At 38.4% G+C, this 19,104-nt stretch overlaps 2 protein-coding genes across 5 annotated transcripts in view; one reads left to right on the plus strand and one right to left on the minus strand.

Annotated features, from left to right (window-relative positions):
* Window positions 1-4,462: 4,462 nt before the first annotated feature.
* The window catches only part of LOC127427882 (ETS domain-containing protein Elk-4-like), a 38,265-nt gene continuing 23,623 nt past the window's right edge, over window positions 4,463-19,104 (minus strand). For 3 of the 4 annotated variants that reach the window (XM_051675780.1, XM_051675779.1, XM_051675775.1), the window contains one exon: window positions 4,477-4,609. In XM_051675780.1, the coding sequence (XP_051531740.1) occupies window positions 4,502-4,609 (108 nt within the window). In that variant the 3' untranslated portion in view covers window positions 4,477-4,501. Of the gene's footprint in view, window positions 4,610-19,104 lie in introns of all 4 variants that reach the window. The other variant, XM_051675777.1, reaches the window with a different exon arrangement.
* Window positions 4,491-19,101, plus strand: LOC127427936 (major facilitator superfamily domain-containing protein 4A-like). The gene is made up of 4 exons (XM_051675888.1): window positions 4,491-4,622; window positions 12,775-12,845; window positions 12,925-13,045; window positions 14,626-19,101. The coding sequence occupies exons 1-4, from the start codon at window positions 4,586-4,588 to the stop codon at window positions 14,745-14,747; spliced, it is 351 nt and encodes a 116-aa protein (XP_051531848.1). The 5' UTR covers window positions 4,491-4,585; the 3' UTR covers window positions 14,748-19,101.

A 19,104-nucleotide genomic window follows, 5' to 3' on the forward strand; every position in this document is an offset into this window, starting at 1 on the left:
GGGGGGGTATTTTGAGTGGAAATACATCACATGGTCTTACCGAGTCTTGTCGGAAGTATGTCATGTGGAGAAGTCCCATGGTAGGTCCTACCCGAGGGGGGAGGAGTTTCTACAAACATTGTGACCGGGGGCAGAGGGGCCTCTGCCCAAGGACGACGCTGTTTACCAACAGAGAAATGATTTAGCGGAAGATATCACATTGGGTCACCTACGGGGGAACCAGCACATGTGGAGCACCTACCTCAGTACAGGGCCTAATTAGCACACGTACTGGGCCGGCAGTGAGTTTCTCCGCAAACTCGTCTGCCACAGGGCTAAGGAGGAAAGTCATCCAGGGATCACAGCTTGTGAACACGACTGGGAGTCAAAAGCACACGTCTTCACCTCATGGGAGGGGAAAGGTGCTATGCGCAAGTGGTACACCTGGCCAGCTGTCCCGGAACTTACCTGCTCGTACCTGACAACACATGGGAAAAAAAACGGCTCAACCCGGAGATTATAGAACCTCGCAAAGGTGTTGGGTGTTGCCCAGCCCGCTGCTCTGCAGATGTCTGCCAAAGAGGCGCCACTGGTCAGGGCCCAGGAGGCCGCTACACTCCTAGTAAAGTGGGCTCGTAGCCCCATGGGGGGCGGCACATCCTGAGCATGATATGCCATCACGATGGCGTCAACGACCCAGCGGGCGATCCTCTGTTTGGAGACAACACTTCCTTTCCGCTCTCCATAAAAGCAGACAAAGAGCTGCTCAGAGCTTCTAAAGCTCTGCGTGCGATCCAAATAGATGCGTAAAGCACGCAACAGACACAGCAACGCCAAAGCTGGGTCTGCCTCCTCCTGGGGCAGCGCTTGCAGGTTCACCACCTGATCCCTAAATGGGGTCGTGGGAACCTTGGGCACATAGCCAGGTCACATTAGAGTAACCTGGACCGAATTCAGGCACGATTCCCTGACAGAGAACGCCTGCAGGCCCCCTACTCTCTTGATGGAAGTGAGCGCAGTCAGGAGGGCAGTCTTCAAAGAGAGTGCCTTAAGCTCAACTGACTCCAGGGGCTCAAAGGGAGCACCCCGTAGACCCTGAAGGACTACAGAGAGGTCCCACGAGGGGATGAGGTGCGGTCTGGAGGGATTCAACCTCCTAGTGCCTCTCAGGAACCTGATGATCAAGTCGTGCTTCCCCAAATACTTAACTGCATCGTGATGTGCCGAAATGGCGGCTACATACACCTTCATGGTGGAGGGGGACAGCTGCCCCTCCAGTCTCTCCTGCAGGAAGGAAAGCACCGATCCGACTGCGCATCTCTGGGGGTCTTCGCGTCGGGAAGAACACCACTTAGCGGACAGACACCACTTCAAGGCGTACAGGCGCCTCGTAGGGGGAGCCCTAGCCTGAGTTATCGTGTCTACAACCGCAGGTGGTAGGCCACTTAGGTCTTCCACGTCCCATACAAGGGCCAGATGTGGAGATTCCAGAGGTCTGGTCGCGGGTGCCAGATGGTGCCCCGTCCCTGAGAAAGAAGGTCATTCCTCAGGGGAATTCGCCAGGTGGGGGCTGTCGGGAGGAGCGTGAGGTCCGAGGACCACGTCTAGGTGGGCCAGTAGGGTGCTACTAGGACGACCTGCTCCTCATCCACCCTGACTTTGCACAGGGTCTGTGCAAGTAGGCTCACTGGGTGAAACGCGTATTTGCATAGTCCAGGAGGCCAGCTGTGTGCCAGCGCGTCTATACCGAGGGGTGCCTCGGTCAGGGCATACCAAAGCGGACAGTGGGAGGATTCCCGGGAAGCAAACAGGTCTACCTGTGCTCGACTGAATCGACTCCAAATCAGCTGGACCACCTGGGGGTGGAGTCTCCACTCTCGCCTGAGTGTAACCTGTCGTGACAGTGCGTCCGCTGTGGTGTTGAGGTCGCCCGGGATGTGAGTGGCTCGCAGCAACTTGAGGTGCACCATAGGCCTTAGCCGTCAGAGACGACGTAAACCTACAGGCCCTGGATGGGAGCTTCATGCGCCCGTGCCAGGTGGTGGTGCTCTGCGGGCTCAAGTGCACCGCGAGCGCCTTATCCACCTGGGGGATCACCGAATACCCCTTGGCCGCTCCACCATCGAGGGTTGTGAGAGCGGAGGAGCTGAAAGATCAGGACCGGGTAGTAAAAGGTGCCCCCCATGATCTTGTCAGCTCCTCATGCACTTCTGGGAAGAAAGGAACCGGGACGGGGAGAGGCGCGGCCGTGAGTGGCGCTCTGGGCCAAGCAACCAATCATCAAGCCACGAGGGTTCAGGGGAGAGTGGAGGGTTCCACTCTAGCCCGACGCTCGCGGCTGCTCAGGAAAGCATGTCCGTCATCTCCGCGTCGACCTGAGACTGGGCGACCACAGTTCTAACCGACGCGGCCTCATACCCGTAGGTAGAATGACCGAGGCGGGGAGCCGCTGGGGTGGCTTGCTTTCTTACGAAGGCAAGCCGCGACCGCAACGTTGCCATGGTCATGTTCTCGCAATGAGGACAAGACCCATCCACGAACGAAGTCTCCGCGTGGGTAGCGCCCAGACACGTAAGACAGCGATCTTGGCCGTCAGAAGCGGAGAGATAACGACCGCAACCAGGAATAACACACAAACGCAAAGGCATCTTTAAAAAGACGTTTCGTGTGTGCCGCTCTTTTAGAATTGAAAATATACTCTTTTTTTAGAATATACTCTTTTCACTGTTCTGCCGAAGTGCCCAGGGGTGTTCTCTGCACTCCACGGGTGCAGAGGGGGAGAAGCCGCTGAAATGCACCGTAAATCCAGCAGATGAGGTGAATGAACTCGGCGGACGAATTCAGCTCGATGAATAGAACCGCTCGGCTCCGAAGAGAAAATGTGAATGAGTGGTTGCATACCAGCTCCTTTTATACCCATATGTCCGGGGGAGTGGCATGCAAATTCCACTTGCCAATTCCCATTGGCCTTTTTTCAAAAAGCAGAGGTGTTTGGGGCTCCCAAGAGTGACCCCTAGTGTCACTACATCGACACAACGTCTAGTGAGTGACAGATAGGGAACATGTTCTTTTGTACAAAATGATTTAACACAGTTAATGTCACAAATTTACTTATTTGATTACTGTTCATGAAATTGTGTGGAATCTTAAATATTTCTTATGTCATTGTAATCAGGTAATCACTAGTACACAAGCAACAGCGAGAGAGGAGCAGGCTATTTTATTTATATGAAGTTTTTCACACCTGACCTGCATTCCAATCTACATCTTGATGTAATCCTTCCTCATCATCACGCAGCGTGTTTTCATCAGCTGAATGGGAGGCTAAACACTATTAAAGTATGACGAGACTTGCGCTTTGTGTGCAAGCCATTTGCGCATCACAAGCCGATCAGCTTTTTAGCCCTTTTCTATGAATCGCACCTGCAAAATCCTAAAACTTTATTTCCAGGTTTAATTTATATTTTGAATAGACTCAGATTTCTCTTTTAATCATGTAATGTAATTTTGATTGTGACCATGGTTTAAGGAGGGTGTAGCTGTATGCTGGGTTGGAAATCTCAAGAATTATTAGTGGTGTTTTCCTAATTACATGACGTGTTGTTCTGAAAGCATAAAGAAACAAATGAAACACGGAATGTAGACTGTCATCCGTGCAGCCTGACCTAAGCAAAGCATGCATGTTTACTTGCATGAATAACCGAACGTGAAGCGTTGCCGTCTTGTGATGCGCGAATGGCTCGCACGTGCTGCACGTGTCTGTTGGGTATACTGCAGTCTCGTCACTATTTTAACTTTCAGTTTAGCCTCCCATTCAGCTCATGAAAACATGCTGCGTGATCATGATGAAGGATTACATTAAGATGTAGATTGGAATGCAGGTGCGGATTTTCAGATAAATAAAAGAGTCTACTACTCTCGCCGTTGCTGGCGTGCAAGTGATTACCCCTACCTGTGCCGATGCTGGCACACATGCCATAGGTTGCCGACCCCTGTCCTAAATTTACACAAAATTATAAAAAATTAAAAAAAAGAAAATATAAAAGGTTTTCTGGATGTACACTGCTAAATAAGGTGGAAATGAATCGCTGTTGAATCAACAACTTCTCAGAAAAACTCAAACACACTCTTGACAGAACTGTGTTGAGTTAAACTTTAAAAATGGCCCATGCTTTCAAAACCTGCAATGTTGTTATGGCCATAAAGGTGTGCCACATGTTAAAATGCACCAAGGGAAACTTTAGACAGGAACAAACATCCTCGTCCTGCATCCTGCTCTGCCCCATCCCTTTACCAGTTGGCAGATTTGTTTACCTGAATTGTAGCTGAGGCTCTTTTTTCTCAGTTCAGTTTTATTTGCTCAGTGTTTATGACACCAGGCCTCTTAATTTCCATTCCTCAGGAGATAAAGCAGGGTGTTCACCTCAGATAATAAATGCTTCATTGATGGATCGTCTCCAAATGCAAACCTTTTCCCTTCTGTGCTCTTTTGTAGGTGGGTGTGATAGTCACACTACTACTGCTACTGATTTTTTCTAACAGTAGTGTGTTCCTCTTCATTGGCACCTGCAGTCTTGGTCTGTTCATAAGCAGTATCTTCCCCTGCATGCTTGCACTCACCGAAGATATCCTAGAATACAAAGGTACAGTATAACAACAAACTGCCATTGTTTCTTTCATTGTTAAAGGGATTGGTCACCCCCAAAAGTGAAAATTCTGTCATCATCTTCATGTCGCTTTTAGCTCATATAACTTTTTATATGGAATTTTGATGGGTGTACTTGTCAGTCTTTCCCATGCAATTGCAATAAATGAAGACTGGAGCTTTTAAGCTTTTTAGAAGAACGAAAAAGCACCATAAAAGTATCATTTATATTTACATTTATTCATTTGGCAGACGCTTTTATCCAAAGCGACTTACAAAAGAGGAAAAACACAAGCGAATCATCTTAAGGAGACAGTGGTACGAAAAGTGCCATATTATAAAGTTTCACTAGCATCAGAATAGCATTCAAAACAGATTAAAGTACAACAAAAATGTATTTATTTATTTATTTTATTTATTTATTTTTTAGTGACTGGTTAATTGCTCGTGGAAAAGATGTGTTTTTAGCCGTTTTTTGAAGACAGAAAGTGAGTCAGCTTCACGGATTTGGGAAGGTCATTCCACCAACGTGGTAAGATGAAGCCGAAAGTCCAGGAAAGTGTTTTGGTGCCTCTTTGTGTTGGCACAACAAGGCGACGTTCCTTAGCCGACCGCAGGCTTCTAGTGAGCACGTAGCTCTGCAGAAATGATTTTAGGTATGCTGGAGCAGACCCAGTGACTTTTCTGTATGCCAGCATCAGAGCCTTGAACTTGATAAGTGCATCAACCGGCAGCCAGTGAAGAGAGACAAGGAGTAGTGTAACATGCGCTCTCTTTGATTGATTAAAGACCAGACGTTCTGCTGCATTCTGGATCATTTGCAGGGGTCTAATTGCACATGCAGGGAGGCCTGCAATGAGAGCATTACAGTAGTCCAGTCTTGTTATGACAAGTGACTGAACAAGAAGTTGTGTGTCATGTTCAGAGAGGAAGGGTCTTATCTTCCTGATATTGTAGAGTGTAAATCTACATGATCTTGCAGTCTTTGAGATATGATTTGTGAAATTTAGTTTGTTATCGATGGTTACCTCTAGATTTCTGACCGTTTTGGAAGGCGTTACTGTAGTTGCACCCAGCTGCACTGTGATGTTGTGTTCAACAGCAGGGTTGGCTGGAAAGACAAGGAGTTCGGTCTTGGCTGGGTTAAGTTGCAGGTGGTGTTCTTTCATCCAGGCCGAGATGTCTGCCAGGCATGAAAGTGGTCTATGCACAATATTCCCAAGTCACATGATTTTGTGTGAGGAACAGACTAAAATTTGAGTCGTTATTCACTGATTAAGTTCCCTTTAGTGAGCTGTTAACTCGAGAAATTCTACAACCGAAGCATTGAATTAGGTAAACTTGAGATACAGATCAGTCTGATTTGTAAACAAATCATTCAGATTGTTTTTTTTCTAACCAAATCAACTGATTCATTAAACAGATCCAACTCCAAAGAATTCACCATCATTACTGATATTGTTACTTCTCTAAAGAAATCTCTTGCACATGCCAAGGACAGCCAGGGTGACCTAGATTATTAAAATATAAAAATATCCAGCCTGATCTCATTAATATACACGTAGCTATTTGTATGTTAATATCTGTAACATTTAAACGTACATGTTTGTACATTTGGATAGACACTAAAACATACAATATGGACGTTTGAAAGCATCTAAATTATAAAAATGTTTACGTATTTACAGCTTTAGGAGCGTAAAATATTGACAGATTCATTACAAATATATTTGAATACACAAATCGATTATAAATATGTGTACGCTGTTTTATAGATATTTTAGATCCCTTAACCCTACCCCAACCTCTAAACATAACCACTTTTCAACAATATAAAAACATGTAACAAGTAGATTAATGTACAGTAGCAATAATGTTTATTACAATATATACATTTATATATATTTTACAGCCGCTAATCCCACACCTCCTCCTAAACCTAACAATAACCATTTAAGCATATAAAACACGTAACTGGCAGATGACAATAATTCACAATAATTTATTCAGAAAAATGGCAAAATACAGTACAAAAGTAGTCCAAAGGGCGATGCGCTGCATCCGATGTGCTCCAATAGCTTTTTGTGAGGTAGAGAGTAGAATTTAAATTGTTAATCTCTGAAAATCTTCTCCTGATGAACTCCGTAACAACGCTGTCATATCCCCATTCAAACATATACATGATCGCAGAATACGGCATGTCGCAAACTGTCATGAGACACTTGAGAGCCAATGAGCATTCAACATCACTGCCGTAAAACCGGTGGTCGTAATGCTTCTTGAGGTAGCAATTTTTTAATTTTGAAAACGAAACCAACGCGACGGCGGATGCAGACAGAGATCGTTGAATAAAAGGCTTGAATTTGGGTCTGTTCTTCACAGAAATTAATCAGAAGATTTGCATTATAGCTAACACATTTATGGATTAATTTTATTATTGTTTAATGGTGCTTTTTGTGTTTTTTTTTTTTTTAGCGTATTCTGAAAACTCCTTTTTTGTCCCATGGCTAACAAAAATAACATTTAAGTTTTTAAAGAGTTTTTATTCATTTTACCATTTTTTTTTAAAGTTTAGTCTTGATTAAGTGATATAATCCTTTAAAACGTTGTATAGGGCAGCAGAACTCACACAGAACTGAATGAAACATTATAAATGTCATATTATAATGCCAGCTATGTTTAATAAATGTGATGGCATTTAACTTATCTCATTGATTATAAATTAAATGTAATTAACTGATTAATTCTTTGAATTCAATATTAATAAATTCAAACAGTACATGTAAACACTTGTACATTTCTATTGGTGTTAATACTTAAAATTATGACTTTTAAATGCTGTCAATTAGGGCTGAAACGATTCCAACATCGACAATAAAAAAATTGTTGACAAATATTTTCGTTGTCGAATAGTCGTTTGACGTCATTTAATGTAACATGAGATCATAAGAAACTCTAATGATGGCGCACGAGAACAGCACTGCAGCTCACGCCTGACTGAGAGGAGGAAGAATTACACAGCTCACAGTCTAGATGCACTGTAAACTTTCCAAACAGCTTCAGGTGATGTAGATCGCAAAGTATGAGGGAATTATACAAAAATACCAAATAAGTAAATACAGAAGTACTCTAGTTGTGGAATAAGCGGAGCCGGAGCTCTTTAAAGGAAACACCCCGGCATTACATCTTAAATGCAGTTATATTTAATGCGTTATAGCTTTATTAAAGTTTCAATAATAAGGAAGCAGGTCATGTAAATAACTACAAACTCCGAAACTGGCATTTCTCTGTTTGGTCAGTGCCTCTTCTATGAGTTGCGCAAGTGTCTCGATCTAAGGGGGAGAGATTGAATCTGCACCTGACTGATGCACACTCTGCCGCAGGGACACTCATCCCTCAAGCGCACATGCTTAATGCAGCTAGATTATAACGTGATGGCTCGTGACTTATGTATCATAATACAGTATATGTGTCACTGTGCATTTCTTATCGTGAAGAATATTGGCAATACACAGCTTTATTAATAAGAGAAATTTGTTTTTTGAGAGTTAAAGATGGACTGAAGTGAACAGAAAGGTGAGAGAGTCTTCGCCCCATTATACACTGAAACAAAGTAAGTTTTTGATTTCTTTTTGTTTTGGCTTGTTTTCCAATATAAATATCTAAAACTCCTTTAAAACAACTTACATTTTCTTTAGCAGCTATACTGCAAAAGAACAAAAATGTTATCTGAGAATGTTGAATATAATATTAAAAATACAAATCTTTTAAAATATCTAAAAATAGCATTCACCTGAGAAGCGTCATATAAGATATTTAGACTTGCTTTTAGAGAGAATATCTTGAATATAAGTGTATTTTGTCTTTACTGCACTCGTAGAAGTATAACCATGTGAAAAAATACACTTATATACCAAATACACTTATATTTGTCTCTTAAAGCAAGTCTAAATATCTAATATGTTGCTTCTCAAGTAAATGTATTTTTAGACCATTTTAAATGGAAAACAATACAAAAACACTTGATAACAATAAGATTTTTTGCAGTGTTTTTTTTATTTTTTATACTGAATTAAACTTAATAAAAAGTTTTTTTTTTTTTTTTTTTTATTCACTGAATGTCATTTAGAGGTATTTTTAAAAGATGATTTTGTCCTCTTTATTGTTAGTAAGCACATTTAATACAACCTTTTAAGTCGTGGCACAAGCTGAATAGTCGGTTAAGAGCTAATGATTAATCGTTGCAATAATTGCTCAAATAGTCGAATAATCATTCTGATAATCGTTAGATTAGTCGATTATCAAAATAATCGTCAGTTGCAGCCCTACTGTCAATATGTCAGTATTGTACGTTTCGGTGTCTTTGCAAATGTAAGAGAATGTACGTTTGCTTGAACCAAACTTTACATAAGAATACATTCAAATTCTCACGAGATCATGTTGAAATATTGATATATGGATTCGGAAGATTTGGAATATAAGGGTCATTGACAAATAAAGTTTTTGAAAATGAGGAATCCGTTTAAAATCTAGTTCAAAATACATGTTTTAAGTTTGTAGAAATGTATTCATTGTGTCCATGTTGGTTTCATACCTTTTTGGAAAAACATTAATAGCATTTTCTACAAAATAATTGATGTTATGACATTAACATTTTCAATAGATATAAAAGGTAAATTCAATTAGCAAAATAGTAAAAGGTGTTAAATACTGTACTTGTTCCTTGAATACATGTGTACACAACTTTATTATTAATTTCAAAAATGTTTTCAAACATATTTTTGAAGGTAAACAATATGTAACAAATGTCATGAATTAAGAAAGTTTTCTTTCTGAACAAAATGTGCCTTTTCATAAAAATTTTACAATATCTGATATTTACATATTATATATATATATATATATATATATATATATATATACACACACACACACACACACACACACACACATATATATATATATATATATCAACAGTATATTTATATATGTAAATGTAAACAATTTTAAATTAAATTGGAATATATATATATATATATATAAAATATACACATTATTAACAAAAAGTTTCACTGCTTATTTTTTCTATGAAATGCTCTCCAAACTACTCATGCTGACATTTCCATACAAATTCCAAACAATAGTTTCAACATGTGGCCCAGAGAATTATCAAAATGACTTTGAACTCAGAAATGAAAAGCATGTTTGTCATAGCAGATATGTATTTAACAAATAATTGTTTTGTGTGAACTGCATCTTGAATGTATTTTTGAATGACTTAATAAATGGTGCTTTTGCATCCTTTTTTTAAGTTTGAAAGCTCCAAACCCCATTGCAATTGCATGGAAAAGAACGACTACTGTACATCCTTCTTAAATTCCTCCTTTAGTCTTCCAAGAAAGAAAGTCATATGGATTTGGATTGACATAAAGATGAACATTTATTTTTGGTCAAACTAATCCTTTAAATTGTCTTTCTTTGTGGCTTTCTTTGATATGTCAATAACCACTGATGCTTTTGCAGTTCGGTATTTGCACTCAAGGCAATAGGAGCCACCCACCTCTGTTATTGTTGCCACTCCTGTCTGCACCCTTAATTCTTTCCATTGTTGGCCTTTTACATCACGGGAAGGTTCCACTTGACAGGTCTTGTGTCTTGGACCAGAGACAATCCTTTCAAACCCAGAAGTCAAAGCCACTGGGAGGAATTATTTCGAAATATTTGGCTAATTACTAAGCGCCCTCTGTACACAACAGCTCTGGGGCTTGATTAGGGTAAAGCGATAAAAAATATCAGTAATGAAAGAATGTCAGTCACCCCACCAGTGCCTGCAGGTATGGATTTTTAATTAACTGACTGGTTGCAGCTCTAGCCGTTGTTAAATCATGCGGGGGAAAAGAGAAGTCGTACAAATCCAGAAACGGTCTCATAAGGAGATGGACCACTTGTTGAAAAATGAATGGGAATAATCGCAACAATCAATATGGCGCCTAGGAAAGGAAGTTCCACATTTCAATCATCAATTGCCTTTTTTGTACTTTAAAATAGTGTTTCTCAACTGGTTTGGCTTCAGAACACAGATTTTACTTTGGCAATCAAGTGACGACGGCAAAATTGTTTCTCGCCCATAGGCCCAACAATATGCAAAATAAATAACATGACATAGGCTGACTTAAAAATGTACAATTTAGCATTTTACATTTTCTTGAATTTCAATTATTTTGTGTTATCAGCAGCCAGCAATTCACCACAACAAAATGCATTGTGGTCTGCACAAACCATATTTATCTTTGTTGCGAGTGAACCTGTATTTAACCTTCCTATTAAATGACTTTTTCCAATGTAATAAAAATGGTTTCCTTGGTGACTTTTTTCACCATTTGCCATCTGAACACACACACACAAAAACAACTGGACTTGATTCGACAAGTATAAGTAGTCATAAAAAAATGACACCTTTACTGTTCCCGGCCAAAACTGACCGACCATAGGAAATGAATGGGAAAGGCAAAACATTTTTTTTATGATTTGTCAAAATGTTTGCATCGGCCTCATTTGTCTCACTTTTATAAAGTGACAGAGAAATTTGTGGCAAAATATCTTAAATAAAATAAAAAAAATTACAAATACGGTAATTCTGCTTAGATTTCACGCTGATATTATGATACGGTTGTTGTCAGATTTTATTGCTGATTTTGACATGGTGTTGAAACAAGGCCCGTCAATTAACTCAAAGTTTTAATCGAATGAATTACACCAAGTGCCGATTAATTAATCGCATGCGTCAATATTTACTTAGAAAGGGCCCTAAATAAAGATAATTTAGTATATAATTAAAAACATAATTATTGAAATTGTTAAAAATAATTATAAATAAGGGGCCTGGGTAGCTCAGTGGTAAAGACGCTGGCTACCACCCATGGAGTTCGCTAGTTCGAATCCCGTGGCGTGCTGAGTGACTCCAGCCGGGTCTCCTAAGCAACCAAACTGGCCCGGTTGGTAGGCAGGGTAGAGTCACACGGGATAACTTCCTCGTGATCGCTATAATGTGGTTCGCTCTCGGTGGGGCGTGTGGTGAGTTGTGCGTGGATGCCGCGATGGATGGTGTGAAGCCTCCACACGTGCTATGTCTCCACGGTAACGCGCTCAACAAGCCACGTAATAAGATGCGTGGGTTGACGGTCTCAGATGCAGAGGCAGCTGAGATTCATCCTCCGCCACCCGGATTGAGTAATCCATGAGGATTTAGAGCACATTGGGAATTGGGCATTCCAAATTGGGAGAAAAAGGGGAAAAAATCCACACACAAAAATAAGAAAATAAAAAATTATAAATATAGAGTAATAATGTATGATAAATATAATAATTCAAATTCATTGTATACATATTGTGGCAGCAAAAAAAGTAAAGCATTTAGACAATATAAAAAGAGGCTTTAAAATTCTAAATATTGTTTGTTTTTTCCATATCATTGAACATAACCCTATTACTGGCCTACTTCTGTCTGCACTATTTTTAATAATTGGTCTATTTTCTCTTGCGTCAGATGGACGCTTTTGGAGCATATCACTTTTGTTGGGTTGCGTCTCACTACTTTTTAGCGTCTCTAGTCATAAGTGCTGTGTCAAGTTAAAATTGCAAAACGCATCTTGAGAGCCCTACATTACTGTTCCAGCTTTCTATGAGCCCAAATGTGCATTATCTTTGGAAGGATGTGCTGCCGGTTGCTCTCATTGGTTTGATGAGGCATGTTACCTGTATAGCTGGCATTACGCTGACTGCCCTCTACTGCCACAAATTCGCAAAAACATTAAAGTGGTACATCAAGCTTGAATTGCTCTGATTGTAGGAAGATTTCTTAAATACGGAATTAATGTACAGGTACAGGACATGATTAATTGCGTTCGTTTTTTAACACATAATTTTTTATATAATTGATCACACTAAATTACATGTTAAATTGAGAGCCCTAATTGAAACGTAATCTTGACAGACAGCTTTGGAAATTTCAGAGCTGTACTTGCATGCCTATTGCCTAGATAAAAAATAGCTGCCTTTGGAATTGCCATGATGGCCTCTTGAGTTAACTCACTATCCTTAAAGGGTCATTATACACATCTGAACTCATTTTGTTTTGTGTCGTCTCTTAGGTTGTGCCACTACAGTCCTGGTGACCAGTGCTGGGATAGGGGAGATGTTACTACAGGTGCTCATAGGATCGGTAAGGCTCTGCTAATCGATGCTTTGCATGCTCTGGGTATTTTGTAACCGTGTTGATTTGAGACTGTTTCCTGTCGCAGGTGATGCACAATCGTGGCAGTTTCAGTTTCCTGTTGTGTGGAATGATCTTTGGCTGCATGGGATTCATTTTCTTCATTTTGCTTTTCTTCGTCCAGCACAATCACAAAAAATCCATGGAAGGTTTGTTGGCTTTGAATTCACGTGAAACCACATAATCGGGTCCAGGCGGAATCTATGGACTTTTTCCACATTTTCTGTGCTGATTTTGTGGAATGGATTCAAACATGGTAAAATGTGTTAAACAGTACTGAGACTATAGTACAGTCTTAATGGTGACTGAGAGTGTAATCACATTAACCTAAATGTTTCATAAACGATTGTGCATGGGCTGAGGAATGTGTAGAACTTGATGAATGTTGGGCATTACAATTTTGCAGAAATCCACTGAGGTTTTTGCAAAGTTCTGCCTGCAGATACCTGCACATAATTTAATGCATTTTACTGGCTTTACAAAAAAAAAAAAAAAAAAAAAAAGATCCACCTTACAGAGTGAAATTGTAAAATTACTAAAATCTTGTACTTCTCTTATCATCTTAAACTGATGACCTTCATGGAACGTGTGCTCACAGAAAGCTCTGCAGATTTCTGGAGAAATTCGAACAGCCATAAATCACATTTTACTTTAAATTATTTTACTTTACTTTTTACTTTGTTTCAGCAAATTTGATATCACCATAAAGTTTTTAATACTCTTGGCTCCAGTTAAGTCCAGTGACTAAAGTCACATTTTACCATGTTTAAACCCATTCTGCAGATTCATCCCACAAACACCTAGCAAAGAATAATTTTCTTAATCTGTGTTTCTTTCTTGTTTTTCATTTATTTAATCATAATAATAATAATAAAGAATTTCCACATATTTTGTAAGATATGACTTTTTTTGAGAGTATATTTTGAATTAATTTTTATTCCATTCTTGAATTAATTGTTAATGCATAAACCTCACAAAATGTTCACAGAATTTTTTTTTTTTTTTTTTTATTAAAACCAGAAAATCTTATACATCTTAATTAAATATTATCTCAGGATAAGTCTTACATCTTGTGTAATCTTGTTTTAAGGATGTTTCATTATTTTTTCCTGGAAAACAGACATAAAACACTGATTAAGAATGTATTTATTTTTTTATTTATTTATTGTGGTGCAAAAGAGAAAGTGTGAGAAAAGTATAGAGAATTTGTGTTGGCCACCTTATGTTGAATGATACTCTAATCAGTGTCAGAAATTAAGGGAGGCTCAGGGGCGAAAACATTCCACTAAAATTGACAAAAATTTAATTCCCAGAAATTCAAAATGTAGGGGCAAAAGATGCATTCATAATTAATTGTATATTTCTTAATAGTCTGGCTTAATTCTATTATAGTCTAAGTTATATATATTATAGCAGAACATTTTAGTTGATGTTGATTTAATTTTTTGAGTAAAAGGTAGACACTTTGTTTTAAATGGTTAGGGGGGAAAAGGTAATATAAAGGTAAAAAAAAAAAGTCCCTTAAAATCAAACCAAGGGGAAAATTTTGCCACTTAATAATAATAATAATGATAATAAAAAAAGTTAATTTCTGACATTGGCTGCAATATCTATCATCTAAAACTGATATTATTTAGTTCGCAAATAGCACTTGGTTTTGTTTTGTTTTTTGTTTTGCAGTATGCAAAGTTCACTTGCTAATGTATCTTGTTGAATTTTCTTTGTGCAGTTTTACCAAATAATTCCCCTGTGGAAAGACTTGAGGAGAATGGGATCAAAACCTGCCCTGGTGCAATACTGAACTCATGGGAAATCTCAGAGCGAAAAGCATCAATCGAACCCGAGCAATGACAGTCTGAGACTATCCAAACAGAACATTGATGCAGAGAGGACAACAGTAAAGGGATGGAGTCGTTGACTCTGGGCACTTTCGAGATTCCCATTGCTAAATGAACTGCAACAATCAAATATATTCTTGGACAATGATGCAAACCAATAATAATCTACAACTTCGGATGGACAGCATTTTTGGCCACCAAGGATGCTGGTCCTTCTATCAGAGTGTTAAAAAGATTTACTGATGATAAATGAACAATGAAATGTGTTATTGCACAAACGTCACAATTTTATCATGTTAAATGGAATGGTAACTTAGTCAAAATAAATTGTGGAATAGAAATTGAATTGTGCTCATTGGTCAGCCTTTTTCCAACAATCAGCACTTGAATTTTAGTGGTGATCAGGAAAGATGGTTTCTTATTGGATCAAAGTGTCAATACTAAGAATGCAGTATTTTTTAATATTGTATTATTATTAATTTTTTCATTCTAAAGCAAACTTAAAGTGTTGGGAATTTTACTGGGATTATCCTCTCCATTGTACCCTTCTTCAAATTCGCCTGACCATTTGTCTTGTTCACACATAAGTTGTCAAATTCTTCTTTGCTAAAGTTGACGTCCTCAACACATTTGTGGTGGACATATTGAGGTCAAATGGACATCCTACTGTCTTCCTGTAAAAGTTTCATTGCGTTGTGTTGTATAGCTTCAGGTCTAATGGTCCTTCTAAAGTCTGTGACTCCAATGTGTGGGTGAACCTGATTGTTGGTGGTTGCTGTGTCAGCGTATTTCATTTAGCCATTGTGAAATTTTACAGAGCTTTTTTCTTTTCTGGTTTATGCAGGTGTCAAACATGCTAACGTTAACACAATTACAGCATAAATGGTGTTGGCTGTTTGCAGCTGTATCTGTTAAGGAAACACAAGCCAAATGATAATTACAGTTGTATTGTTTATTTTTTTTTTATAGAAATCTTCTTGCCCTCAAACATCCACAGATTAGTACAACAGGTACGCCAATTAACATTTGTAAACATCTGAGCTGCTAAACGCACAAAAATACATTTTGCACAAAAATGCTGAATAAAACATTTGGTGTCAATTTTGTACCATAAAAGTAACACTTTTTCACACATTTGATTTGTACATAGTTCCTCTTTTTTTCTCTCTCTCTCACAAAATACACTATTTCTGCTAATGAGAAACACACATGGTGTTCCTAATGCAGTGCAGTCTTGATTTGTGTAAACACTTGGCAAGAAAAAGAAGTTCATTTCAGTTAGAGGGCAGTGTCTTTTAAATGTAATATTTCTCTATATTTTTTATTAAACTGGCTTTCTGACTTGATTCTGGTGTAAGAATCTAATCTTTTTCATGAGAAAAATTACTGTTAATAACTGATTATCTGAAGCTAAAAAGATCATAAATCATCTATATGTACTGTATATATCGTCTAGATCATAAAGTTTTAAATTGGCCTGGAAACCTTAAAATTATTTTAAATTTCACTCTGTGCAGCAAAAATATTGAATGCATAGTTTTCTCATGTTTAATTCAGAAACAAAAGTTTGGTGTGTTCGGGGTCAGGAAAATCACTGATAAAATGAGATTAGTTTTAGAAGCCATTATAAAAAAAATACAAAGCGCCAGTAAGAAGAAAGAGGGGGAAAATAGACAAATGTAAGTGCTTAAGACTCACATTAAGTACAACAGATGTTCAGTATGGCTACAATAGTTAAATGTGCTCAAGGGGAAAAAACTTAATAAACAGAGCAGGAACGAAACAAGATATCATTGCTTGTAAGCTAAACAAATACAACAAAACCATTTTTATCAATTACACAGAACGATTTCAATTTTCAAAGAAACAAAACAAATGACTATTTAACAGAATAAAAAAAGATTGAAAAATGTTGTTGAGTTGAGCTGATTTTTTCCCCAAACATGAAGCTACTTATCGAGTAAGGGAGCATTTAACTAAAATAATGGAAAAAGTTTAAAAAACAACATTGCACACTGCACAAAATCCATTATTCAAAATGTACAAGGCATTAAGCAACTTGATTTGCCCTCAATGAGAAGGCAGTTGCATGTGCAGTGCTCACAATTCTGAACACTGAAGGAATGCAAATCAAAAGTGAAAATACTACAAAAAAACAGTGAAATTCTACTGACATCTCATCACATGTTATTGTATCTACAATGAGAAGTTTTAGAACACCTCTTTAACATTTCATTCCTGCTAATTCTGGTGTCAAACTAAATTACAAATTAGTTTCAAAATGAATGTGTCAGTTAAAAAGGTATTTCTGCGATTGCATCATGAGAGTGGCCTTAACATGGCTATAAAAGTTTGTATGTTTGCTATGATCCATGAGTACAGCCTGAAAACACTAATTTTATTGTATTAAACAAGTACTCAAAAAAGTACAGAGATGAGTAAACAATATATTCCAGGATCCATTTTCTAGAGAATCTGAATATACCAATCCTAAACAGATGTTAGTTTTTATTAAACTATGTAAATCATCTGGCCTGTTACCTTGAAGAATTGTTCCAGGTTAGTTAGGTTTTCCGCGTGCTGCTAAATCTCACACACAGTGCACAGATCGCAAATTTCGTCATAGGCACAGTAGTTTGCATCCGTTGAACGCATCCTTATGGGCTTACGTTCAAAAGAGTATACTTCGAAAGGCTGTGTTACGAGATGGAACGGCACATGGAAAAACAAAGTCTACCCTAACCTTTAAATACAATTTGTGCTCTATCAACACCATGCCATAAATAATTTAGACAAAAAATTTGTTGACAGAAATCCACTTACAATGAAAGAAATGCATTGTAAGGGTGAAACTGTTCACACTTTTTGTTTTGACATACTGCGAGAGGAGTCTAAACTATTTTCTGTTGCAGAAGTTATTGATAGAGCTTAAGTTGTATTTAACCCAGAACATTTCTTTAAATAGCTGATGTTATGTTTTAGTTCATAGCTCTTTTTAGCACCAAAAGACAAGAAGTTAGCCTTTCAGAATAGTAAAACAAATAACAATACTGTTGCCTAATTTCAGGCCAAACTGTACTTCGTTTTTCCACGTGCCGCTACGCTTCGCACACAGTGCGCAAGACACAAATTTTTGTCCTCAAAACTGTTTATGATCTAGCCTGTTACCTTAAAGAATTATTCTAGGTTAAGGCCAAAGTATAGATTGGTTTTCCACGTGCCACTACATCTCGCACAGTGCGCACGCAAAATCCGTTATAAGCACAGTAAGCGCGAACCGTACGCGTGCAGCCCAGATGACCTAGACTTCGACAGTCTGTGTCTTATGCACCCGCCATTGACTGTACTAAAAAAGTATCGCAAAGAATCCGTAGTGCACATGCGTTGAACGCATCAGTATGGGTTTGCGGTAAAAAGAGCATACTATTAAAGGCTGTGCGCGAGACGGAACGGCACACGGAAAAACGTGTTGACAGAAATCCATTTACAATGGAAGTCATGCATTGTAATGGCGTAGCTGTTAACACGTTTTGTTTTTACAAACTGCGAGACAAGTCTAGATTATTTTCTGTTGCAGATGCTATTGATAGAGCTTAAGTTGTACTGTATTTAAATCAAAACATTTCTTTAAATAGCTGAAGTTACGTTTTAGTTTCGTAGCTCTTTTCAGCACCAGAAGACAATAAACTAGCCTTTCAGAAAAGTGAAACAAATAATGAAACTGTTGCCTAATTATATTTTATTTGCAACAGACAACATGACTAGAAGGCACCCTGTTAGCATGGGTGTGAGTTCGCCATTCACGTAAACATTTCTACTGGATTTCACCTCACATTATGACACTAATACAGATTATGCCGGTTTTGAAAATTCTGTGCACGTAACGCTTTGCGAAAGTATAAAGATTGTGGGTAATCATTTACAATTCCTGAGACCTGGATATAAGATGCATTTCCTGTTTTGGTTTTATCAATATGTTTTATTTATTTTTTATTTCCCTTTCTATTATTATCATTGCACTTGAAGTGATCCTACAGGGAACTCAGTTTCTGCTTTGTTAAAGAGTGTCAGCATTTAAGCTTCATTCCAGTTTTGAATCTAATGTACGTCAGTTGTAGATCATGGCTTGTGTTTGTTTAAGAGATACTCTTAGAGGTAGGGTTATATATTGTGCAACATTTGGACATTAATTTTCTATATTGGTTTATAAGTGGAGACGTAACATTGCACAAAAGAAACTTTCCACAATAGAACAAACTGAAAACTGCACTGAGATCAGATCCAATGGCTGCGCAATTTGGTACAGACATTTAGCAATGTTTTTAGAAAAGCAGATATGTGCAGGAATGGGTTGAAGCATTTGGCTTGGG

The sequence above is a fragment of the Myxocyprinus asiaticus genome, chromosome 37 (assembly GCF_019703515.2).
Source record: "Myxocyprinus asiaticus isolate MX2 ecotype Aquarium Trade chromosome 37, UBuf_Myxa_2, whole genome shotgun sequence".
NCBI classification, from domain to species: Eukaryota; Metazoa; Chordata; class Actinopteri; order Cypriniformes; family Catostomidae; genus Myxocyprinus; species Myxocyprinus asiaticus.

Excerpts from the sequence above, each read along its gene's own strand:
- LOC127427936 (XM_051675888.1), top strand. The coding sequence starts at position 4,586 with ATGCTTGCACTCACCGAAGATATCCTAGAATACAAAG. Across the intron at positions 4,623-12,774 it reads AGATATCCTAGAATACAAAG|GTTGTGCCACTACAGTCCTG; the intron begins GTACAGTATAAC and ends GTCGTCTCTTAG. Across the intron at positions 13,046-14,625 it reads TCACAAAAAATCCATGGAAG|TTTTACCAAATAATTCCCCT; the intron begins GTTTGTTGGCTT and ends TTCTTTGTGCAG.